Source organism: Dermochelys coriacea, chromosome 19 (genome assembly GCF_009764565.3).
Source record: "Dermochelys coriacea isolate rDerCor1 chromosome 19, rDerCor1.pri.v4, whole genome shotgun sequence".
NCBI classification, from domain to species: domain Eukaryota; kingdom Metazoa; phylum Chordata; order Testudines; family Dermochelyidae; genus Dermochelys; species Dermochelys coriacea.
The window spans coordinates 12,641,234-12,666,915 of record NC_050086.2 but is presented as its reverse complement, the minus strand read 5'-3'; the positions used below and the strand labels follow the sequence as shown (position 1 = coordinate 12,666,915).

The window sequence follows — 25,682 nt, the reverse complement described above, 5'->3', positions numbered from 1 at the left end:
CAGCAGCTTTACCTCTGGCCCACCAACCCGTCTTTCAGAGGATAGGATAGTGGCTTTCTTGACCTGGACATACACAAAGTGTGTAAAGTTCAGTTGTCTTGTAATGTAAGATACAGGAATAGTAGAAAGATAAACCCATATAGAATGCCATGATTTTTGCAACAATAGTATAATGGTACATCAGCAAAAAGAATTATATTACATTCAAATTTATCTTCCTTATACATTTGATAATGACGTGAAGGCAAACTAAAACACTATCCATGTGCCTTCTTGCAGGTGTCATGTTATGATCATAAATCACCTTCACTGAAATGCCATTTTCAGAAGGATCATGTCACAGGTGGTGGAACTTCCAGAGACAGGTATCAGTGAAGTGATGCACATAGGGCTGACACCACCCTTAGTACAGTGTTCAAGAATTGCTAGCAAACCACTGCAATTGCAGATTGGTAAGCACATACTATTCCCATTTGTGAAATACTCTTACGGGTGGAGACCCCTGCACCATCTCTACTGGAAAGCATCCTGCAGAAAGGCTTCTTAAAATAAAGTTCAGTAATCAAACTGTAAAGTGGCTTCATGTGTTAATAAATTAATTGGCAACTTCCTCCTCCTCCCCCCAGATTATTCCATGTTAAAATTTCCACACTTGCATGGTTTAAAAGTCAAGCAAAGAAAAACAGGTTTCAGAGTAGCAGCCGTGTTAGTCTGTATTCGCAGAAAGAAAAGGAGTACTTGTGGCACCTTAGAGACTAACAAATTTATTTGAGCATAAGCTTTCATGAGCTACAGCTCAAAAACAGTCTACACAGCAGTTGGAGGCGAGGCGAGAGGGGCGGATCTATGGTGAAATCCTGTGCCTACTGAAACCAGTGCAAGTTTTGGCATTGATTTCAATGGAGCTAAGATTTCACTCCCTCCCTTTAAGGCAAATAACCATCATTGTTCAAGAAATTGTAATTAGTTTGATCTAGGAGCTTTAATTATGTGTTAAGTAACAGCAGTAGTAATATGACAGGGCCCATCCCAGTAAGATACTGACTACGGGTAAGGAAGAGACCAGACAGCAGACTGACTGATCTCTTGGCTTCTCCAGCTTACTTGTATTGAAAAGTAGTAACATTCTTATGTTATGCAACTAAACAAGAGGCCTATGAATGTGCAGAACTGCTACAAATATGGATAACACTTCCCTAAAAAGCAATTATGTTTCTACCAAGTCAGGGCTCAACCCCTTGTATACCGCAGTGCCTGTGAGGAGACCCACTGATGTTAGTAAGACATCTCACTGGAATATGAGTACACGTGGGCAGATCCTGACGCAAGATCAGGGCCTAGTTACATACAAAATTCTCTTAACAAGATTCCTCTCCAGCTTATCAAGCCTTGTAACTTTTGGTTCTTAGAGACACCATCCAAAATACATAAATTTTTTTCCCTCCATGGCTTGTGATAATATCCTTGAAGCTAAAATTTAAAATTACAATCCACATCAATTTTGACATTTTCCATTTTGGAAGGTAAGATTTGCCCCCACCTGTATTTTGAATAAATCAGATCCCAACATAACTATTTAAGTCTGTGCTCTTGTAATGCTGAAACTGATAGCAAGAAAACAAAGTTCAAGTTGCAGCAATGTTGCTACAACGCCAGATAGGAAGCTCCAATATTGTTTTATACTGTATCACATAAGAATTGTGATTTAAGCTTTAAAAAAAAAAAAAGAATACACTCAGCAACAATGCTGTTCTTAAAACCCACCAAAAAAGACATCTGAAATGTCCCCGACCAGAAATACAAGATGAGCCAACTTTAGTCCTCAACTATGTAAAGATGTTCATTTAACGTCAGTATTTAGTTGCTACAATATAAAATCAGTCAATACCACATTTTCAGTAAGTACTCACTCCTTCCACTCCGGTGGGGACCTGCCCATTGACGTTAAATGTTCTGAAGGGGGAGTGAGTAGACAGGCGCTTATCCCATTCACTAGGCTGGGACTCGGGGACGGACTCCATAAAGTTCTTCTTCAGCTCACTGATGTTAGCATGATGTTTCTTTATTTCTTCTTGAGTTTTATCTAGTTCCTATGATTTAAAAAAAAATCAAATGAAGATGCACATAAAAAGAGGCCATCTAAAATTGCCTGTGCTGCCAGATAGCAAGCTGCACTCAAAGTTGTTCCCAATTTCCATTAGCTGTGCTCACTCTGTAAACATACAAGGGAATATTCTCCTCCCCTTTATTCTAACCTCAGATTGAGGTACAAATTTTAATTATGTGGAAGATGTCTGCCCCTCTAGCAGTGACACCTGACATTAGTCATGTTTTACTTTAGCAAAAGAGATTATAGTCTAAACACCTGAATTTTCACCTAAAGAGGATTTAAAATATCAATATAGAGAACTAAAAGAACCCTGACAATTTGATTTCATACCCTTCACTGCATGTTTTCCTTCCATTAACCCTGAATATTTAAGGGAAGCTCAGAGATGCTGTTAACATTTTTAAGAGTCTGTTTCTAGTTTCCACTTCTTCCCCTCCCAGATGAAGTTATCTTTAAAAAAGCAACTTCATAACCTTCTTTGCTCACACCTCATTCCTTCCAGAAACTATACAGGTGGTTTCACACTAGTGAACAAAATGTGAGATGAGAAAATGACTCCTAAAACTAACTGAGCATCTACATTATGTCAGAGTAACCAGAGCACCCAAGCTAAAATGATAAGGGTATGGAAAATGCTAACTCTTTATTCTGTGATGCCAGGTTACAGCATAAATGCACAGACTACAACACAAGTCCATTATTCAACCAACTCATTCAAAAACAGCCTCGCCTTGCAAGTAAAAACAGAGTTTGTTTAAAACAAAGCCTTTTGAATAAAATAGGCTTAAGTTAAACAAAGACATTTCAAGACAGTGCAAAAACCAAGCAAAACAGAGTCATTGGCAAATCTGATTTTGCAAATTCCATTCTCTATACATTCAATTGTTTTTCAACCTATTAAGTCACTTTTTTACGCAAGACTAGATTGCTTGCATTTGCTTTAAATTAATACCTGTCAAAAGAGGCTACTCTGTTGTCTGGTCTCCCAGTCCCGTGACCCTGCACGCTTACCAAAGACAGACTGCCTTCAGCTAGTGGGATAAAAGCGTGCTTAATCAATATAGCTCTCTCTTTTGGCGTATCCATGGGGAACCAATAGTTTTATCTTTTGTCCCACATGAAAACATGAAATCAGTGCCTGCTAGTTAGAAAAAGCATGAACAAGACTGTTGAAGACTCCATGGTAAGCTCAGAAGCTGCAATCAGCAACTCATGCAGAGGAGCCCTGCCACCGATTCTAAACTGAAAAAACACAGAGATCACTCCCCTTGTTTAGCCTGCCCCTGGTAAGAAGCATTTTGTTCACAATTGCACTTCCCCTGCCAGAACAGTATTAACGTGGAAGCTAAAGTTAGCAAGATGTATCCCACAGACGTTTGAATTGCTCTTGTACGCATCTTTTAATGAGCAAAGCACTCTAATAATTACACATTTTTCCTATTCCCCTTTTTTATAAATTTATGAAGCACAGAAGTTCAAGATCTGAAGCAGTAAGAGTTTTCAATAAAAACAGTTCAGGAACATTTTCTAGAACTTTTTCCTACACTCAGCCAGTCTGCTGGATTTAATCTCATCTGCCAAATACACAGAATAAAAAGGAAGAAACAACAGGCAACGCAACCTTTTTGGTCGCCCATTTCTAGCTGAGGGTCTGTGAATACCTGTAACAAAAGTGTTTCGGGTGGCAGGTGACGACAGTAAGAGGTTGAGGAGGCTGGGGCAAAATGAAGCGCACTGGAGCACACAATACATGTGCCAGAGCCAAGTACCACACTAGCAGGAAAAAGCCATTTAAGAAAGACAAATTTTCATTGAGAATAGATAAACAATTAGCTTATGCATGGCCTAAACAATTGCACTCTGACTGTAGATGACTCCTGTTGACCATTTTACTGATGTCCAAAAGCTTCAAATTGTAGCAGTCAGAAACCAAAAGCCACAAAGCTTTAAATTAAGATTTGAAAAAAGGCAGTTAGTACATTTCATTTTCAAAAACTGCTGAGTAAACCCCTATCAGCTGCTGAAGCTGTAATCGTTAATAGAAACACAACACACAGAAAGAGTCAGTACCAGAAGCCACAAAGTGTCTTCTGTAACAATGTATAAATATATGATTGGAACGTTCCAGTCTTCGAGATCTTGTTTGCGTGGGAGCCCTCTAAATTTTAAGTTTCAGTGCATAAACCAGACTATCCAAGATCTACACCTGTGCATGAAATGACAGAACACACCCTTGCACCTTCAGAATACATGGCAACTGACAGCTGAGCAGTAGCATACTGAAGTGCATTCAAGGACACACTTTCCTAGGGTTAGTAATTACATCAGACACCAGGGGACTTGCTACTGGGTTGTTCCAATGTAGGAGAACTCTATGTTCCCTAGAATACATTAGAGCGGGAAAGTGGTTAGAGAAAAATTACAGCAACAATGATGGTAAATTCTATTGGCAGTTCTCTGGAAAGTAAAAAAGGCCTCATCTAACATTACTGTGAGCAAGCAATAGTGTCATGAGCCCTCCTGAAGAATACTGAACAAGATTGCTGTGTAGTTTATACAGCTTGCGGCTTTACTGTCAGTCTCATTTTCAGTTCTCAATTGTGATTCATCCTTGCTTCCATTCTCTTTTTTTCTCCTTAGCCCAGTCAAGGGGGGAAAGAGAGAGAGACACTCTCTCTCTCTCTCTCTCTCTCTCTATACTTGCATCCTGTGTGATTTATGTTATTCTGAGTACCAGTGCAGAGATTCCTATTTGTGGACTGAAGGGAAAAAACATGCTATAAAGTCACTAGGATGCTAGAAACAGATATAGCACAGGACTATCCCAATCATATATTTTTCTGGTAAGTATGAAAGAATGAAAACCAAAAAAGGTAGGAAAAATGACAGCACATCATCATGTTTATTGCTGACATGCAAAAGCGTATTTTTTAAAAAAGTCTTCATGCAACAGCATGCAAAAACAAATTCAGCAGAGACGAGGAAGGAAAAAGAGTTCAGCAAAGAATGCAGAAGGTCCAGGCAAACGCAACTGAAATAAGCATCAAGTTCATACAAACCTCCAACATTAAATTGCTATGCCTGATATAAATGTTTTCACCATCTAGTTTCTTTGATCTTTTCTGTGAAAATGAAAGAAAGGGGGAACAAAAAAAAGAAAAAAGCACAAAAAATTAAAATGTTGTTCTTGCGGGAATCGCAAATTGGCAAATAAAAAAGGTTAAATAAATGTTTGGAGCACAGCATTGTGCCAATATGGGATGGGCCATAAAACCACAAGAACATGTGTAGGAACAGTCACCACCAAGAAATGGAGGACCTTGCTCATGAACAATGGAATAATGTAATGAGTTTAATTTAAAGAGACAGTTCCCAGAGTTTCATTGGCTTATTTGCATTGCTACAACAAAGGCATCCTGTTCTCAGCAAATACGTGTTCAACATTTTCTATGGAAGACTTGCAAAGGTTAAGACATTTTCAACTTCTTGATAATGAAGTGTGTATGGTGCTGCATTAAATGTATTGTACGTGTAGTTTTTCCAATGCTTCCAAGCCTTTAAAAAGCCTTTTATTAAAATGTGTACTAAAATTAATATACTTGAAATACCTTCAGTTTTACATATCTTCCCTGTCAAGTACCCCATAAAACTATAAATGCTTAAGTTTTTGCATTTCCTGGAACATTCAATGTACAATTTTCTTGTGCTTGTTACTAGCTTTATTTCTGTACAGAACTGTGAAACACAATTCATATTTGAAACAGAATACGTTTCTCACTAAGAAGTTCTTTAACAATCTCAGATTGACAAAAAGATGAACTGTTTTGAAAACAAACATACTCGCAGATTAAAAAATCAAAGCACATGAAGAAATTGGAGCACTGTCTTTTTAAATATATTAAGTATGCATGAGTGATATGGCAATTTTGCTTGGTGAAAATGTAAAATGGCTAACCTTCCTCATTCTTATCGGATCTTCCTCTTTTTCTGCAGGCTTCTGTTTTGCAGTGATAAAAACAAAAAATGTTGGTTCATTTAGTTATGTTGAACCTTCATTTTACAATCTTTTTAAAAAAATGTGAAAAACCTAACTGATAATTATCAGCACAAACCTGGGGCTGGTCACCATTTGTGGTAGGCAATGTGACCTCCATGTGTGTTTTCCCCACCTACATTTAAGAAATAAAGTGGTAAAAACATTTCCTGTTAGTAGATTTTTGGAAACCACTTAGTTTCAAAACACAGCTGAAATATTAAGTTGGTTTTGAAATATGTCAACATGCAGGAATCAACATGCAGTCTTTTGAAGAGGGTTAACAAAACTAACAGTGGCAATTTGTTAGTTCAACATCACGTTTCTAAAACTGAAAGTAAAACTGACACCAGTGTTTTAAAAGACCCCAAAGAGCATTTATTTAATAGTTCCACCAAAGATAGGCTTTGTTTTAAGAGTATTTGTAAGCCAATGTTTCCAAAGATTATCTACAATTTGATACCCCAATGAGATCACTGTCAAAAGTGACATGTTCAAATTAATATATACACAACTTTTCAAAGACAAAAAAAAGAATGTTCTTTCATGGTGATCATCTAGTCTGACCCCCTGTATAACACAAGCCATACAAAAGAAAAGGAGTACTTGTGGCACCTTAGAGACTAAAAAATTTATTTGAGCATAAGCTTTCGTGAGCTACAGCTCACTTCATCAGATGCTTGAAGAGAGCTGTAGCTCACAAAAGCTAATGCTCAAATAAATTTGTTAGTCTCTAAGGTGCCACAAGTACTCCTTTTCTTTTTGCGAATACAGACTAACACGGCTGCTACTCTGAAACAGGCCATACACGTCTATAAGTATGTATTTACATTTGTCGGCCAATTGACCTACCAATAGCACTGGATCTGAGTCTTCCATTCCCCATAACTGTAGAGCTAAGAACCAATATTTTCAAAACTTTTTAAAGTTAAAAGGAATTCAATTCATCCAATTCACCTAGGCAATCCAGACTGTAACAGAGGTGGCATGCTTACATTTGATAAGCAGGATAAGGACCAAGAATCGTTCAAATAAAACTGCACCTCCTGCTAGCCTATCACTGAAGTAACTTTGGAAAGATTACCTTGATGGGCCTGTTGAAATAGCAATACCACCACCACAATGCAGGAAGAATGTTGAAATGGGATAAAGTACAAATACAGGAAACATCACAAAGACTGGTTGCCACAAGGCAAAAATAGTTATATATGCAAGGATAAAGAAACAAGTGATTAACCCATGACTAGATTAGATTATGGAGCAATTTAGCAGCTTCTAGAGTCTACAGGATTTTACAAAAATTCTTTCTACACCAAGCGCCAAAGTAAATCTAATATTGTAAATACTTGAAAAATCTGTCGGATAAATGAGGGACTGGGTGAATGGAATTATTTTAAATTTAACCATTGAGTGGCATTAAGATGTTTTACGTTTCAATTATCTGCAAGACTCCATTAGTCTTCGACTCATCCTCAGTGACTCAGTGCTCCTGTTCTGTGCCTTTATGACTAAAGGCAGCTCAGAGGTTTTAGCTATTGGCAATGGTGTACAGCCATTGACTATTTTAATCAGTGGTGTCATCAGTCCAAGTGTGGGTTACCAAAAGTTGTGTTTTGTTAATCATATAGAAGGTCTAGCTGACTAACTGATTTGTTCGTCTCTTATGTGTGTTTTTATATACATAGATATGTGGCAAGATGACTATGCAAGGAAGAGAGGCACTTAGATATCAAAAGGAATACACTTAGTACTGTATGTTAAGGAAGCTACAAAGAGGATAACACACAATGAAAATGTGACGTGATTATGTTAGGCAACTGTGGTTTTGAAGGGCCAAATTCGCCAGTTTTAAGTGGGTGCAACTTCATTCGAGTCAGAGAAGGACCAGATATAACCAGGTCCAAATTTGGCCCTGTTTCCAGATTGCCACCAGTTTTCTCCAACCAACAGGAATTCTTATTATCTCTACAGGGATTCCTTGAAGACTGAAAATAAAGATTTCTTGGCTTGTTTGGGGGGTTGGTGAGGATATTGCACTGTCTCCTCCCTCATGCCTCAAGTGCTTATTTTATATCTATAGATCTTCCATGGACTATAACTACATCTACCATAAAAGACTTGCTCTCTATATGCTCTCTACTCCCAACAATAATATAGGGAAAACAGAATGTACAATATTCAGGGTGACAGGAAGCAATCTTAAGTTATCTGGTCAATCTATCTATGCTCTTGGCCTCTAGATTTTCCGCTATCCTCTCTCAAAATAAACTTTAAAATATTAGTGTTGAAACAAGATGAATACCTCTTCATATACTATTTTGCCTTATATTTTTATCTATATTTTACACAGAATATTCTCAGAAGAACCAGATATTTGCACTTTCCAATTTTTAAGTAGTCCCACTTAATATTAAATCCAACACAGTCTAAACGTGTTTTAATATTCATAAATCAGCATTTTAGTTCAGCTGCCAGAAGTCCATGAACAGCTCACCAGGAAAAACAAATCAATTAAAACAACACTTTACACTATAAATGCTGGAAGACTCTGGGCCCAATTCTTCTCTCACATTGTGTACATCGGGCAATTCCACTGAAGTAAAACGCGTTAGTTAACAAGAACAAATTCAGTTGTATATGGGGTTAATTCTCAGTGGAACATACCATTTTAAGGTGATCAACAGGTAACAGCTAATTTGTTTAGGACCATCCCTGAAAAAAGTATACTGCCCTAGGTACAATTAAGACATGAAAACTATAACATGTAGTGTAACATTTTTTTATGGTATCTTGAAGTTCAGGAAAGGTATTCTCCTGGAATCACAACCAACTAGCTAGAGGGGATCCCATTCCCAGTCCACTGACTACACAGGGATGAGATACCTCTCTACCCCTTCCCATCTAATGCAACATTGCCATTTGAGGTCATTTTAGAGCTAGCATTCCATATAAAGCAAAAATCATTTGCAGTCCTCACAAAATAAACACTTTATGGTAATTCTGAGGCTAGCGTACCTTGGCCACTTCAGATGGCTCCATCTTGGCCTTCTCAGGTGGCATTTCTTCATGCTTTCCCTCAGTTTCCACAGCTTCCTTCTCCACTTTAGAGACTACTACTATTTCCTTGGTATCTGACGCAGCTGGTGGGGTAGGTTCAGCAACATGTCTCTGAGCAATGGCTGGTGCAGAGGTGGGCCGTGGGCTTCGGTCAGGTGTAGCCACCGCTACTGCTGAACAGGGAAAAAGAGTCAAGGCATGGTTCAGAATACATAATGTTTCTAGATCACTAGGAGAATCTTCCCAGATTAGAGCACTGTAGTTAAAAAAAGGGAATAAAGCAGCTTGTACATTTAGTACAGAAAGGTTGAGGTTATTTTCTTTATAGTTTTAATAATAGGTATTGTACAGAAAGTAAAAAAGCAAGCTTGCACTCTGCAAAGAAGCCACACCAAAAATGCTAATTTACTTGTGACCCCGCAAGGAGTTTCTGGATCTTTCAACCACCACTGATATAAGTTTATCACCATGAAACCTTTAAAGTACAAACGTTTTATAACTGTGATCACTTGTATTAACCGCACCATGAAATCCCCAAACAGAAACTTTAGAAGTTTTTGAATCAGACATTGGGATTCTCTACCTCCTCACTATCTCTGGTCAGATTTATGCATTTTCTTTTGGCCAATTAAAAATCACTAGGTATTTCGTTATAAAGCGTTACAGATAAGCAGCAGTGTCCAGTTGGCTTTCAAAGCAGACTTCTACTTTTTAGGTCAGATGATTTCCCCTGCCATAAAAGGAGTCACTGTTGAGAAACGATACCCATCATTTCCCAGTTGGTGAAAGGTGCAGCACTAAACATATATGCTTCAAACTTGTGTTTGTTAGCAGAAGGATGACAAGCCTCACATATAAGCATCAGGTACATGCAAAACTCACCAACCCTCTTCCTTCCCCAATTCTAGTTCTGAGCTATCAAGTTTCTAAAAATCCTTACATTTAGGAATGGGTGGATCAAACTGATCCTTTATTCAAAGCAAACCCCAAACAATTCACTAAGCAATTTCTATACCCACAGTAACCTATTAATTTTTATGGTTATCCAATTAAACTTCTTCCTATTATCTGAAATAATAAATTCAGTTTGACAGAAGCTCATATTCATGAAGTCAACTACTGGTTCAAATCAGCGGCGCTGGAACATTTTTAACAGTGGGGGTGCTGAAAGCCAGCCCTCTTACTTCTCTCTGTGCCACTCCCCCTCCTCCCCAGAACTGGGGCCAGGAGCAGGGCCATGACTCCGGGAGAATGGGACCCAGATGGGGTAAGGGGGCTGAGGCTGGGGTTGGCAGCTGGGACCCCGGGAGCAGGGCCAGCAGTCGGGACCCCGGGCTGGGAGCCCACGTGTGGGGCCAGGAGCTGAGCCCCACCTAAAACCTGGGGGTGCTGCAGCACCGCCCGCACCCCTAGTTCCCATGCCTGTGGCTCAAATAGGACAATGCACACTTGGTACTTTGTCCAAGCTAATACTAATTTACTACAGTTCACCCAGCTAGACCCAAGAAATTTTCAGATTTAAGGATCATAGTCTGTATGGTTAGATAATCTTCTAATCTAAGGTATTAAATGCTTTTTGTCTTTGTCTATCAAATAAAAAATGAAGAAATACTGTATGTATTTGACGAATAGAAATAGCAGACCAACAGAAAAATGCAAGAAAACTGCAAACATAATTTTACTGGTAATCAAGTGCATAAACTTGTTGATACCAAAGTTTACTTAATTTTCACAGGTTTCAGAGTAGCAGCCGTGTTAGTCTGTATTCGCAAAAAGAAAAGCAGTACTTGTGGCACCTTAGAGACTAACAAATTTATTAAATTTATTAAATTTGTTAGTCTCTAAGGTGCCACAAGTACTGGTTTTTTTTGTTGTTTTTTTTTTAATTTTCACACTGTTACATATTAATCCAAGGTATGACATTTCCCTAAAAACATTTCTCCTACACATCAGTAAGTGCCTAGTATTGACCTGGCATCCTTTTGACACAATCTCATCTAGCACCACTGCCTTGAGACTGCTTGTACTGCAGAAATGACAAACACTAGAGAAGTTGTATGTAGTAGTTGTGAGATGGCAAACAGAGTCAGACTTAGTAGAAGGAAATGTAAACCACACGGGTGTGAGAAGTCATCACAACTGTACCTGGCTCCTTTTGCACTGGTTCCAGAAATTTGGGCTCTAGTTCTAGATCTTTCATCACCACTTTCATTTCCTCCTCATCTTCGTCTACTGGGCTTATCTCAATATTTTCACGGACATGTATGACTAAAAAAATTATGCATTCATTAAAATGCCACCTCAAAGACTGCATGGAAAAGGAGAAGTTACCAAGAGCAAACTTGCAAGAACCATTTCTCTTCAGGAACTTTGTCTGAGTATCAGCACACAGTATTATGCTACTAATTTTATGATGCTTTGAGATAAGAGGACAGGGGGAGAGAGAGAACAAAATTCATCATTTCCTTTGGCAGCCTATAATTACTTATCTGATGTATAAAATACTAATTACTTTGATTACTAGGTTATACTTAAAATGCATTTCTGTACCCAGCATAATATTGGCTATAGAGGCACAGCTTGTTATGGATAATAATGAAGAACCACATAAAATGAGAGTGGTCAGGCTGAGAAAGGAAACAATTAACTGCCAGGTGTGCACTGATTCAGTGCCTGTGGGCAATATGTTCACAAAGGTCCATCTCAACAGAGCTGGGTGGAGAAATCGTTACAATTGGGCAATGACAATGTACATGGTTTTGGAGGTGTAGTAAGCCACTACTCTGACCCACAGAGTTGTATGTAATAGGACCAAAGAGTGGAGGGAACGGGCACCTTGCAAACAAAGAGTGGGTGATGGAAGAACAAAGGGATGATTTCCCTACAAAGGGAAGGAGCAGCTCTGCTGACGCACAGAATTGTGGACCATGTGATCCGGACACAGCTGACAGGCTGAAAGTGCAAGGCTCTGAGAAATTGGTTTTGCCTGTCACACTGCAGGAGGTAATATTTGGATATTCTGTAATTTAAGCACAGAGCTAGTTTACTAGTTTATCAACCTTTTCCAAAGTATCCAAGTAGGTGATATTTCTAGTTATTTTACATTTTATTTTATTACATTATGTTAGACTCCAACTTCTGTAATCTGCCTTTATTTAAGGCAAATAAAGGTTTATTTGAAGCAATGGAGTGGAAAGAGCAACTGACTCCAGGGGAGGCTGAATCAGTAGTGAATAGCAGTCAAGGTACAATGCGATGAAAAAAGGAGGTTGTAATCTAACTCCTTAAACTATGCAGAACGACAGCTGCCACAGGTCAGGGAGAGCACAACTTGAACAATTCTAGGCTTTGTATACTGCTAGTAGGATTCATGACACGTATGCCTAAGAAATTGACAATACTGCAGCACTTCCAGCAAGGTACACCACCTTTGGAGGTTGCCACCTGTATGTATCAGTGCATATATCAATGGAACTGCCGAACCACTGCTGTAAAATATTTCTTTTAGATGTCTCCCTACCCCACTAAAGTGGTCTTGTTCATAACTACCTTTGATGTTGTAGCATTATGATCAAAGGTACTTGCCACATTTACTCTGGTTTTAATTGAGTTAGTACCACAGCAAAAATTCTAGCCATATTCTATAGTATTTCAGCACCTTTAACACTGGCAATCCATAACGCTGCTCATTTATAACAAATAAGCTGTGTAAAAGCAGGTGTAAGTACTGTAGGAGGTGATGTTAGCATGACTGATATGAGAAGTCATCACAGCTGTACCTGGCTGTTTTTGGAATGGTTCCATTAATTTTGATTCTGGAACAGTAACCTTAAACACCTCCACTTTCTCCTCTTCCTCTTCTTCTGCTATTGGTTTCATCTCAATATTTTCAAAAGTATATTTGGCTAGAAGAAGTTATGAATGCATTAATATACCAAATGGAAGACTGCAGGGAAGTAACAGTCACTAATGGTGAAGTTAAGGTCAATGGGGACTCATCTCTTAAGGACAGCATACGTCTACATTTGAAAAAACAGCCAACACACTAAAATTGCCTGTTTTAAGCCGCTCTAGGAGTTAGGTCTTTGGTATAATCCTGCATTGCAATTGCATACCAAAGTCGTCACAATCACTCCAGTCCTATCAACATAATGTATTATAATAAAGAATTTGGGTAGGAGAGAAAAGTTGTGAAGGAGGTTCTTGGTAGCAAGGGAATGTTGGTGAGGCCTCTAGAAAGAAGCTGACTGCTCTGCTTTCAAGCATCCTGTTGATACCCACCCACTTTGCAATGTTATTGCATCAGAAATTGCTACTCAATTATGGGATTTTGATGAGATGAAGGTGCTGCTATGAGAAAGAAAAGAAAAACAGGAGCTCAAGAAGAACACCACAAACAGTAATAATACAACTTCATCTGTATGAAAAAGTTCTGAGTTAGAGCGCCTCTGAGCGAGGGCCAGGTGGACTTGAGACTGAGACCCGACCCGCCCCTCCCCAAATTCATAGATCTAGAGAACAATCAGAATTGTGTCCCGGTGTCTTAGTTGGTAGTCCTTTGCAGTGCCTTGTGGGAGGCCTGGTTTGATTTACAGTATCAATTTCTGATACTGTAAAGCTAGCAGGAGCTAGCAACACTCGAATAGGCAGATGTCACTCTGGTGTGGAAGAAGATGGGAATGACTGCCCTGTATCAGTCTTCATTTTAGGAAAGGTATTGATGGGCCTGTGTATATCTTTTTGGATAGAAACATTATGGCTACAAAACAAGGTTTCTATAATGAATTGTGGTTGGGTGGCAGAATGGGACTCTACTCAAACACAGATATGGAGGATGCTGGCTGGATAGAATTATGTGCCAGTAAGCATTCATCATGAGTTTCCTTTCATTATTAGAGAAGTAGCGAACAGAGCAGATCTTTGATAACAACACTGGTATAATACACACATTTGTCCTAACAATATACAAAATTTATACAGATTTCAACTTCTTTGCCAAGAAGTCAACAAGATACAGTTATAACAAATAATAAACATGTCCTAGGAAATCTAGGCTCAGATGGCTCCCCAAAATGTCATGAACTGCAAAACATATTTAACAAGACTTTAAAGACAAAAACAAAACAAAAAAAATGGGAGCAACCTCTAAGATGAAATCCAAAGAGAGTTTTAAAGTGGATGTTTTAAGATCACAAAAACAATATTCCACAATTTTTAATCTAGCATTTATAAAAGTACAGAAATTTAAAATATAATCTTATTTGAAATGTAATTACATCTTTAAAATCTCTCCATCTGAGCACAGAGTTTCTGTCTAAAAGTCTGCCGGATTTATGGTTGGATCTACAACAATCCGTAACCCACTTACCCCTTCTTTTTGTCCTATCACTGCAGAGATGTTAACGGGTCATTCTACCTTGAATGATCCCTTAGAAAGCAATATGTTCCACCTTGCATTTAGCTGTAATGGTCAGAGAACTTTTCCCAGACCTGAAGAAAAGCACTATGTGGCTCAAAAACTTGTCTCTCTCACCAACAGAAGTTGGTCAAATAAAAGATATTACCTCACCCACCTTGTCTCTCTAATCTCCTGGGACTTACACAGCCACAACTACACTGCACACATGTCTAAAAAGTGTAATCAAGCAATTCTATTCCAACAACTCTCCACACTTAAGGACATAAACCCATCCCAGCCTGTTGGCTGCCTGACTATAAAGACACATCTTGCAAAGAAATGAAGAAAAAAAGGCCAAAATTTGTGAAACATTTCAGAGCGGTCAAGAACAAGCATAAAAAAGGAAAGGATAGAAAAGGCACTGCAGAGAGTCATAGCCACCACAGCTATACCTGGCTTCTCTCGGAACTGTTCCACAGGTTTTGATTCTGGAATCTCAACCATCACCACATCCTCCTGCTTCTCCTCCAATATAGGTCTGACCTCAATTTTTTGAGACGTATATTTAGCTGAAGAAATTGTGCACATGTTAACAAGCTACTCATGTAGCATATAGAGAAGGCTGCAGACTTCAATTTGGATAGAAGAATGGATTTGCTCTTTTTATTTTCCAAGGTCTGATATTAAAGCACAAGATAGTAAAAGTAGAACTTTCCCTTCTCCTACAGTACTTGCCCACAGAATTTGAAATGAACTATCACACAGACACACTGATGAAGTTTAAAAACTTACTAGCAGTACAAAACAAGTACCACCACTTGGATCCCAGATGTAGTATGGGGCTCCAAAGCTAGATCTGTGTTAGTAGTTTTCAAAAACTACATCAAAGTTAAAATGTACTATTTTTCTTTTAGCTTTGGGTGGCAACAGGACAAGCAGGTACAGACTTTTTACTGAAGTGTTTTATGGCATTTTCTCAAGACTTGAGTTATTACATTCAAAACTAAGAAAAGAGTCTTGGGGAGAATGAGTGCTACTTCAGCATACAATAATTCATATTCAGATTAAAAAGAAATCTGTTTCAACAGACTTTAGAAATAGGGTCAGTCTTCAGGACAATTTAAATTCACAACAACATTCTTTTTTGCTTGTCTTATTTGACTATTCTATGAAGTCATTTATGAGCTTTAAAACAAACCAAAATTTGTGGGCAGAATTTTTTTTTTAGAGGGAAATAAATTGAAGCAGAATTGACTATTATTTAATAAATTAAAATTAACAAAATGCACTTCCTTACAACAACTGAGTGTCTAGAAATACATTCCAAGCACTGTCTCAGTTTCAGGCTCTTTACATCACCTTTCTTCTTTATCTAAAATAAATTAATATTAATAATAATAATAAAAAAAGTTATGAAGCCTAAGCCTACAGGGTGATTTTCAATAGAAAAATATGGGATGGATTTCATGTATGGAAACCCTACAATAAGGTAATGAAACTTCACTCACCTCCATCAAGGCTTCTAGATGCCCGTTTACTTGCTGTTCGTTCAAACTGTGGAGCAGGTCTGTCAATCAAGGCACTAGCTTGTCTTGTCTGGGCCTGTGTCCGTCCACTATAACGGAATTTAGAGCCCAGTGCCAGGAACCTGCTTTTGGGAAGTGCTTCAGGGGAAGTTAGCCTGAAAGGTACACATGTATTTTAGTTTTATATCTCCAAATCACTGATACTATATAGAAAAAAAAATAAAAAAAGAGATGGAGGGGGTCCCACAACAGAAAAACTGAATATTTTTTGAAATGATCTCTTCACATAATATACTCCTGGGGGGATTCTGCATGACTACATGACTGCAGAATAGGCCCCCCTACCCCCACAGAATTCCTGTGCTTCTCTGCAGAAAACAGCAGGAAAGCAGAGGGAAACTGAGGCACAGGGGACCCATGAGTGCAGATTGGGGCAGGCGGATTGTACCCCCAGAGAATCGAGGCATGGGGGGGCACACGGGGTTACATGCCACTGCCCCGCCCCATTTCTGCAAGCACAGATCTGCCCAGCTCAAGGAGGCTACATGTCTACTCCCCAGACTCTGCAGATGAATGCCGCCTCCTGGGTCCTAGTGCTTGTTGTGCTCCCCTTGTGTGCTGGGAGCCTTCCTGTTTTCTGTGCAAGAGGGGGGAGGGGGGAATGAGGGTGGGGTCAGGGGGAAGAGGCAGTGTGAAAGAAAGGGTGTGTGGAATAGGGCAGGGGGATGGAGAAGAAAAGGGGATAGGGGAATCACAGGAGGAAGCAGGAGCCCAGCATGCAGCATCCCCTCGGCAGCAGCTCGGGCTCCCCCGTTATGACGACCCATCGAACCCTCACCCTGACAAGCCCTACCTCCCTACACCTGGACCCCTCTGATGAGAACTGTACACCCAGAGTCCACCTCATTAATCCCCAAGCAGATGCACCTGGACCCCCACCCCATCAAGCTCCACTCCCCCAGCACCTGGACCCCCCACCTGCAAGGTTTCTATATTAACCAAAAATATAACATTTAGATTTCTCTTTAAGAAAAAGCTTTAGGGAGTAAGGAGTGGGCCTTAGATTATTAACATGGGAGAATCTAACATATATTTACTATCCAGCAACCATTTTTCAGACCAAAACACTTGCATGAAGCATCTCAGGTTATTTCTTTAGCACAACGGTTCATCTGAAGTTGTATTCATTTACAAAAAGGAACTATTATCAAGAATTTTTTCTTGACCTTTCTCATATCAGTACCTGCACCTCAAACTCCCACAGCTGAGAGGCACCTTCTGATACAACATCACTGCAAAGTGGATACCAAAACAAAGTGGATGACAGCACAGCAAACCAGCATCTTTTTACAAACCTTAACATCTTTAGCTCTCATGGAACTCTGTCACTGGTTTTCTCAATCTCTTATTAAAAAGAAACCATTTAGGGGTAAAGATAGAACAATACCCAACAGAGATACCGGATAAAATAACCACTATCGGAGTTAAGTATTTGGCAAACACTTCTTTATTCTCATTCTCTTATGGCATTTAGATACAGATGTTATCCTTTGAGTGCCTTTTTTCAAGACCTCTGTATTTTGATGGATTTCCTATGTTATGTTCTCAATGGTTAAACATTCATTTGCTAGCTTGATTTATCTTAGGAATCCTAAAATAAAACTCAGTCACCATACACACTTTTTACTCTTTACAAACCTTATTACCATAAATCACTATGGAGGAGAGTCAGACATATCTATCAGCAACGGAATTACAAAAATTGAGACTTAAAATTAGTATCACTATTAAATATAATGGGTTTTTAAAAAACTTTTTTTTTTTTTTTTAAACACAATTTTAAGCAAGGCATACCTGAAAAAAGTGTGATGTTCAACACAGACTTTCCACAGTTTCTTAGCTGCCCGATAACTAGGTAGTTTGAACCCAATAGTACTTTCATATTGTTCATGCTATGGAAAATTGCAAAGCAGATTATTTTATTATAGCTACAGGTGATGTATACAAAAGAACATCACTACATGGAACATACCCAGGTAAAACCCAGGCAAGCAACTCTGAAATTCCCCTCACAGAACTTCTTTGGCAATCTTCCACTAGAGAGATGAGGGTTTGGTCCAAAAACCCTGTAGATATACGAAGATACCCAGGCATCTGCAAGAAGGCGTAGGCCCTTCTATATGGAGCCTATATTTCTCTGCAGCTGTTCTGGGATCCCCTTTAAAAGGGGATTTTCCACCACACAAATGAAAACGTGGTCTGCTTCCATTCATGCAGAACCCAACAAGGTGGGGGTAAAACAGTGGAGCAGAGGCCACTCCATTCCCCTTTCCACGTGGGACGGAGATCCATGTACAAGTCAAAACAGCATGATCCAGCCCCTCACATACCATGTTGCTACATATTTTGACAATTGATAAAAAGTACAGCATTATGAATGGTCATCTAAGGTCTTATTAAATGAACAGCTACTTGCTTTCCACAGCAAGAAAAATAAATGTCTCTTTTCCATACAATCTTTTGTTCTCCTCATTAAAGTACGTTTCCAAGTACTATCAGAAAGATCAAGTATTTTGATTCATTTTGGTTATGGTAAAATATTTTATTTATATTTGTATTTCTGCAACAAAGATCTGTTATGTGCTTGACTTGTTCCAATGAGAATATGTTCAACAGCAGAATATACTCTACAAGTAGGTGGAGCTAACTACTATGTAATTTATAATTCAAATGCAATTTTATAGGCTTAGATAGATATTTTAGTTTTATATTATAAATTGCATCTACTACAAAGCCAAGACAGACAGAAAATAAGCTATAATTTAAAATGAAAAACCAATTGTACTACTGCAATTATGAAAACAACTTTAAATCTCCACAGCACTTTCCTGTTCTTTATGCAAACAAGACTAAACTGGACACTAATTAGAAAATGTTTTGTTACGATACAGGACAAAAATAGAAGATAAACCAGCAATGTACCTCCCCTGGGCGGATCTTAATGAAGAAGCTGCTGCGTTTGTAAGAAATCTTCAGCACTTTGGGCCAAGGAAAGCGGTTGATTCTCAGTTTATCTTTATAGACAAGAAGGCCACTGGAACAGACTCCCAGAATGATGTCAACTCCCTCCAAGTCCTAAGAAAGTTAATACATATTTATACCTACTGCAGTGTTGGAGTTACAAGTTCCAACAACTGATCACCCAACATTTTCTCTATACACTCCTTTTGTCTTTTCCTAAATAGCTACTGAATTCATTTGTCCTGCATGCTTGAACAGCTTCCAATTTCCCAAGGGCCAATTTTAACTTTCCTTCAGATCTCTCCTTAAAACCTCCTCTCTTCTACTGATCTCTTCTCCAACCCCATCTGCTTAAAGTTCGTGTCTGATCTGTTAGAGTTTATACTGTATTTATAAGAATTCTGAGAGTGAATTATTTTTCAGGATCAAACAGTTTAAATTCTTCAGACTAAGGGCTTGTCTACATTGGTATATTTATAAAGAGCTCTCTAATATACAGAGAAGCAAATCAGAAAGTGTAACTTCTTTTTATAAAGCTTGCAGTAATGCTTACAACATATCTAGTATATGCTTGCATTTCTACAAGGGTGGCTGGCTGCCTGACTGCCTACATCTTTGATCAGGGCTCTTGAAATAAGGAACCTGTGAGCCCCAACCTACTCCAACAACAACAAAATCTCTTACCTTGGCTTGGTGAAGGTCAACTCCGTACATAGATAGCTTTTTTGCATTCTCAAGAAATTCAAGATCTGCTTGTGCTGGAGTCATGGATCTAAAAAAGGTTATGTGAAAAAACAAAGAGACAATGAACTTACTATTATCTATGATAATGATTAGTTTAAAAGGAATACACAGTGATCTTTTATTTAGCAAAAGAATTGCTGAGCCTTGGTTTGCTGAATTCATTTTCTGAATGCAGAACGTTATGTTTACAAAAGATACTGCTTCGTATTTATTCTACGATAATTCCTCAACACATTATGCCTCTGAAGTACCTAGGGTGACCATACATCCCATTTTGGCCAGGAGAGTCCCCTTCTTAAACCCGGTCCTGAGCACCCTAATTTTTTTTTGGGAAAAACTGGGCATTTGTCCCAGTTGTCCAGTTTTGCTAAAAAAAAGTGGGGGCATGCCCCCCTAGTGGGGCATGGAGGAATGTTGGGGGCAGTGGGTGAAGCAAGTGGCTTGGGCCAGCCCTGCACACAAGAGGGGGCTTGGGTGAGCCCCACACGATGTCCCGTTTTCTCTTTGGGAAATGTGGTCACCCTAGTAAACAAAGACTGAAAAAGGTTTCAGAATAGCAGCTGTGTTAGTCTGTCTTTGCAAAAAGAAAAGGAGTACTCGTGGCACCTTAGAAACTAACAAATTTATTTGAGCATAAGCTTTCGTGAGCTACAGCTCACTTCATCAGATGAATGCATCCGATGAAGTGAGCTGTAGCTCACAAAAGCTTATGCTCAAATAAATTTGTTAGTCTCTAAGGTGCCACAAGTACTCCTTTTCTTTTTGAAAAAGGAAAACATCACTGTACGAATCATGGCACTGATTCTCTAAACAGCCAACTTCATTTGCAAAAAAAGGTGAACAAATTATATCTACTGAAGGCAAACGGTGACTGCGGTACCCACTCAATACTTTTCAGAATCCAGCTATTATCCTGAGAATTAAATGCCAGGGCAGTTGAAATCACTTAATAGGAGACTCCTACTAGGAGCAGGCTAGATGAATGAGACATTTTCTGGGAACAGATAGTGCCTGTCCATAGGAGAAGCAATATAATACAACTCTGGATAAGAGAAACATCCTGATAATGGGGCTATTTTCAGTGTTATTGAAATGTCTCTGTTAAATGGGTTCTATTTGCAAGTTGTGTCCAAATGCTATATTGGGACAGTACTCATTTATATACATTTAGTTTTGTTTGCTGCTTTGATATCTTACTTACAAAACACTTTAAATTTTATGTAAACTGTAAATCCTAGTGTTGGTGTCTTATGCATGCCTGATACAGCACAGACCAATGGGAATAAAAAGGATTAATATTGCAATAACCCATTTTAAGTGGAACAACAAGGTCAACATTCATCTCCTAAACACAAACCCTCTATAGTTCAAAAAAAATGGCAACAGCACTAAGAACATTTTATGTGGAAATTCTTTACCTAAAAACATCTGATATTTAAAGTTCTCAGAACAACATCCAATATTAATGAACTCATCTATATAAGAGGGAGGCTATATAATGCTACAAATTTAGATATAGCCATGCTATTCAGGTCAACTTTTAATATTTTTGTTTTACATAAAATGCTTCATGTTCACTGGCTCTTTTAAGAGACTAAAATAGCCAAAAAAATAATTCAGCAATGTTTGTTTCCTGTTCTATCCCAAATAGTACTTTATAACCTGAAGTCAAAGGAAGATACAGAGCGACTGACAAGCTTATCTTCCTCACTTCCTCTCCCTGTCAGTACAAATTGAGAGAAATCAATTTAAAACATTGATCTGACAGTGAGAGTTTGAGGTGTTCATTATAGCTTTGGTATCACCCTTGGACTGAAGTCCACTATTAAAAGTTATGCTTATGTTATTAGTTTGCATTTGCCGTGGAAAGGGCTTCACCTTTGCTTTTAGTTTTCTATAGGCATTACTGTGGCTCAACTGTCAGCTTTGGGATGGCCAAGAGAGACTGCGGGTTCAAGTCCCACACAAGGGCTTGGGCTCATTCTTAGTGTTTCATAGGGTTTTCTTTCTTCCCTTAAAACTACCAACACTTGCATCCCTCTTTCAGATTGTACAATACTTGTATACCAAGGTGGTAGGCTCCTTAAAAAGTGCAGAGAGAGGTAGGTAATAAATACACAATTCAGTGTGGTCTCTGTAGTTGAACACATCAGTATATTAGCATAAATATGCACAATATAGGATAAAAAATTTTCAAAAAGTTTTAATTTAGTTATTATGCTCTTCTAACCTGATACAAGAGCTGATCAAGAGAGATCCACCAATATGAAAAGGTAATCACAGAGGGATAAAGAAACCTTTCACAAATATTAGGTTATAGGAAACCTTCATTCCCTTTAATATCATCATCCAACGAAGTTGAAAGTGCAGCTACATACCTAGTAATACATTTGAAAAATTGCTACACTCTGAAAGACACAAACGGTGGACAAACAGACAAAAATGGGAGTGTGTGGAGGGGAGAAGGGGAAGGAAACAGTAAAGGCTACAGTTTGTAAGTAAATAGTCTCAAGGAGCAATTACTATTACATGATCAACTCTGGACTTTCTCAGTATCTGATTCCTTCAGAGCACTAGCAGGATAGTTTATGCAAAGCACGTGGGTTATAAATTCTGAAAGGACTTTCTGTAACTGTTTGGAGTGTATTTATTTATTTATTTAAAGCAGATGGATTTTCTTTGTGAACTGAACACTCATTATGAAAAAAAGAAAAGGAGTACCTGTGGCACCTTAGAGACTAACAAAATTTATTTGAGCATAAGCTTTCGTGAGCTACAACTCACACTGAACGCATCCGATGAAGTGAGCTGTAGCTCACGAAAGCTTATGCTCAAATAAATTTGTTAGTCTCTAAGGTGCAACAAGTACTCCTTCTCTTTTTGCGAATACAGACTTACACAGTTGCTACTCTGAAACCTCTCATCTATGAAACTAACTCTCTCTCTCTCACTGTAGTTCTGTTTGAGGCTCACAAAAGATATTGATGGCCCTGAAGAGAAAAATAAAAACTCAACATTTGGAAAAATACTAAATGGCTATTATTCTAATTACTCCAGACAAGTTCCCTCAATACCAGCACTCACCTGTATGTTTTATGTAGTTCCATGACTTTTTCTTCAAGTTCCTTTGTCTGGTTTGGGGCCAGTTTAAACTCACTGACATAATCTGCGCTATGTAACTCCGGGTCATAATCTCCCAATTCAGACTGGACTGTGTAAGAACTCAGCAGGGCCAGTGTCGCAAAGGAACAAGGCAGACGCCCTGTAACAATGTCATGTCTAAGCTGAAGACACAAATAATACCTACAGGGAAGAAACAGAAGATGTGATTTTAACTGAGAGTGCAATAGAACAGTGGTTCTCAACCAGGGGTCTGGGGCAGGTTTCAGGGGGTCCGCCAAGCAGGGACAGCGTTAGACTCGCTGGGGCCCAGGGCAGACACCCAAAGCCCCATTACATGGGGCTGAAGCCCAGGGCCCTGAGCCCCGCCACACAGATCTGAAGACGAAGCCTGAGCAACGTAGCTACATGAGAGCCCTGTGGCCCCAGGCAATTGCCCTGCTTGCCACGCCTTAATGCTAACCCTGGCTTTTATATGCAGAAAACCAGTTGTGGCACAGGTGGGCCATGGAGATTTTACAGCATATTGGAGTGGGCCTTGTTAGGGGGCTTATTCCTTCACCTACTTACTTCCCTGGTCCTTATCGCATGATCAGAGAGCAACAATACCCGAAGTCCAAAGGTGCAAACAATTTGATGTTTATTGGGGTGAACTTCCAGCAAGCATGATTCCAGTTTCCTTCCTTAGTGTCTCCCTTCCCAGCTCTGATACCACAGAGCCTTACCTGTGTCCCTGTTCCCATTCCCATTCCCCCCCTTAGCAAAACATGATTCCAATTTCCCCACCCCCATTCCCTGTTCCCATTTCCCCCCCCCACCCACTCACTTCCTGATTGACTGCAGACTATATAGTAAAACTTGAGTTCTGTTTAACTATACCTTAACCAATCATTTTACTGAAATTTAACTAACCAATCCTAACATATTATAACATGATTATGTAACCAATTATATCCCACCACCTTAATTAGTTTACACCCAGCAAAATTAATTATACAGCAGACAGGAACAATTACAGAACTAGACAGAGATTATACAGACAAACAATAGCAAAGTGGGAACTATAATGACAAAACAATACAGAAGTGCGGATTTCACATCCCAGCTATTAATAAGTGAGTTCTTGCCAGACAGGATGCTATCAAACTAAGTTTCCTTTTACATCTTCTAGGCACTTCCCTTTCTCTGGAGGCGATAGGCATTATCAGGACAGGGTTGTATCGTAACAGCCCAATAGCACCTTCTTTCAATGTGACTAGTTTGGGATGCGAGGATGTGACCGTTCGCTTCCCAGCTTATGGCTGCCTCTGCTGCTTAGCCGAAGGCCTTAGCCTAAGCACAGGGCCTCAGACTGTCTCAGTAAGAGAAGGCCCTTACACCGACAGACAGTGATTTTGATTCTTTCTTTTATACCTCTAGAACTAGCTAAGTGATAAGAATACACTTAAATTCTTAGAGTATAGGCCTTTACAGACAGGCCTGAATATCTATATCCTAACAGGCCTCAGCAAGAAAAAGATTGAGAACTCCTGCAATAGAAGACAAAAACCTGGTCACTTTATTTTGAGCTCAAGCTCCTGAGGAAATGAAGAGGAAGGCCACTTTTTATGCTGCTAAATGGCATGGAGTGATGTTTGTATTGGCTTATAAGAAAAAGAAAGGAAAAAAAAGAGTTAGTGCACCCTTTTCATTCAAAGGATAAAGGGCTACACCTGCAGTAGTCTGAAAGGAAGAACGATCACAGGATTTAAAAAAAAAAAAAAAATCACCCCCTTCAAAAAGGTAGCTACCTGGAGCAGGGGATGCTTTTGATAACTGAACTCAGACTTTCTACAAGGCATTTAAAAGTATACGGCTAGATTCTCGCTGGAAAGTATTAAGGGAGACTATGCTAGGCTGGGGAAGATGCTTAAGGAAATTGAGGCTCAGGTGATCTTTAGTGGGATCCTGCCTGTTCCTAGAGAAGGGCAACAAAGGTGTGACAAGATTATGACTGTCAACAGATGGTTTAGGCAGTGGTGCTATAAGGAGGGCTTTGGGATGTATGGACACTGGGAGGCATTCACGGACAGAGGACAGTTCTCTCGGGATGGACTTCATCTGAGTAGGGAAGGAAATAGACTTCTAGGATGGAGGCTGGCACAACTGATAAAGAGAGCTTTAAACTAGGAATTAGGGGGAGATGGTTGGGAGATGTCCAGGTAATCTCCACGCCAGATTTTAGCATTGAGAGGGAAGAAGACGAAGTAAGAAAGGATACAGCCGTGGGTAGGAGAATGTATATAAGGAGCGAGGGCGGTGTGGATACTAGTCTAATAGGTTATACTGGCTGTAGAATGACTGTGCCTAACAGGGTACAAAATGTAAGCGAGGCCAAACAGCAAAAATTAAGATGTTTGTACACCAATGCGAGGAGCCTAGGTAACAAAATGGAGGAACTAGAGCTACTGGTGCAGGAAGTGAAACCAGATATTATAGGGATAACAGAAACATGGTGGAATAGTCGTCATGACTGGACTACAGGTATTGAAGGGTATGTGCTGTTTAGGAAAGACAGAAACAAAGGTAAAGGTGGTGGAGTAGCATTGTAAATCAATGATGAGGTAGAAGGTAAAGAAATAAGAAGCGATACAATGGATAAGACAGAGTCCGTCTGGGCAAAAATTACATTGG

The 25,682-nt window shown here is 39.2% G+C and overlaps 1 protein-coding gene across 50 annotated transcripts in view; it reads right to left on the bottom strand.

The window, feature by feature from the left end:
- The window catches only part of EPB41 (erythrocyte membrane protein band 4.1), a 206,427-nt gene that overhangs the window by 56,049 nt on the left and 124,696 nt on the right, over positions 1-25,682 (bottom strand). For 11 of the 50 annotated variants that reach the window (XR_006278268.1, XM_038377825.2, XM_038377805.2 and 8 more), the window contains 14 exons: positions 22,974-23,192; positions 19,830-19,917; positions 19,107-19,259; positions 17,979-18,076; positions 16,107-16,279; positions 15,051-15,167; positions 12,980-13,105; positions 11,346-11,468; positions 9,159-9,373; positions 6,223-6,279; positions 6,066-6,107; positions 5,170-5,232; positions 1,911-2,090; positions 13-63 (listed from right to left, as the gene is read on the bottom strand). Coding sequence is in view for 48 of the 50 variants with exons in the window: in XM_038377825.2 (XP_038233753.1) it covers positions 13-63; positions 1,911-2,090; positions 5,170-5,232; positions 6,066-6,107; positions 6,223-6,279; positions 9,159-9,373; positions 11,346-11,468; positions 12,980-13,105; positions 15,051-15,167; positions 16,107-16,279; positions 17,979-18,076; positions 19,107-19,259; positions 19,830-19,917; positions 22,974-23,192 (1,705 nt within the window). In the remaining 2 variants the exon portion in view is untranslated. The remainder of the gene's footprint in view (positions 1-12; positions 64-1,910; positions 2,091-5,169; positions 5,233-6,065; positions 6,108-6,222; positions 6,280-9,158; positions 9,374-11,345; positions 11,469-12,979; positions 13,106-15,050; positions 15,168-16,106; positions 16,280-17,978; positions 18,077-19,106; positions 19,260-19,829; positions 19,918-22,973; positions 23,193-25,682) is intronic. The other 39 variants (XR_005289609.2, XM_038377796.2, XM_038377811.2 and 36 more) reach the window with 30 other exon arrangements.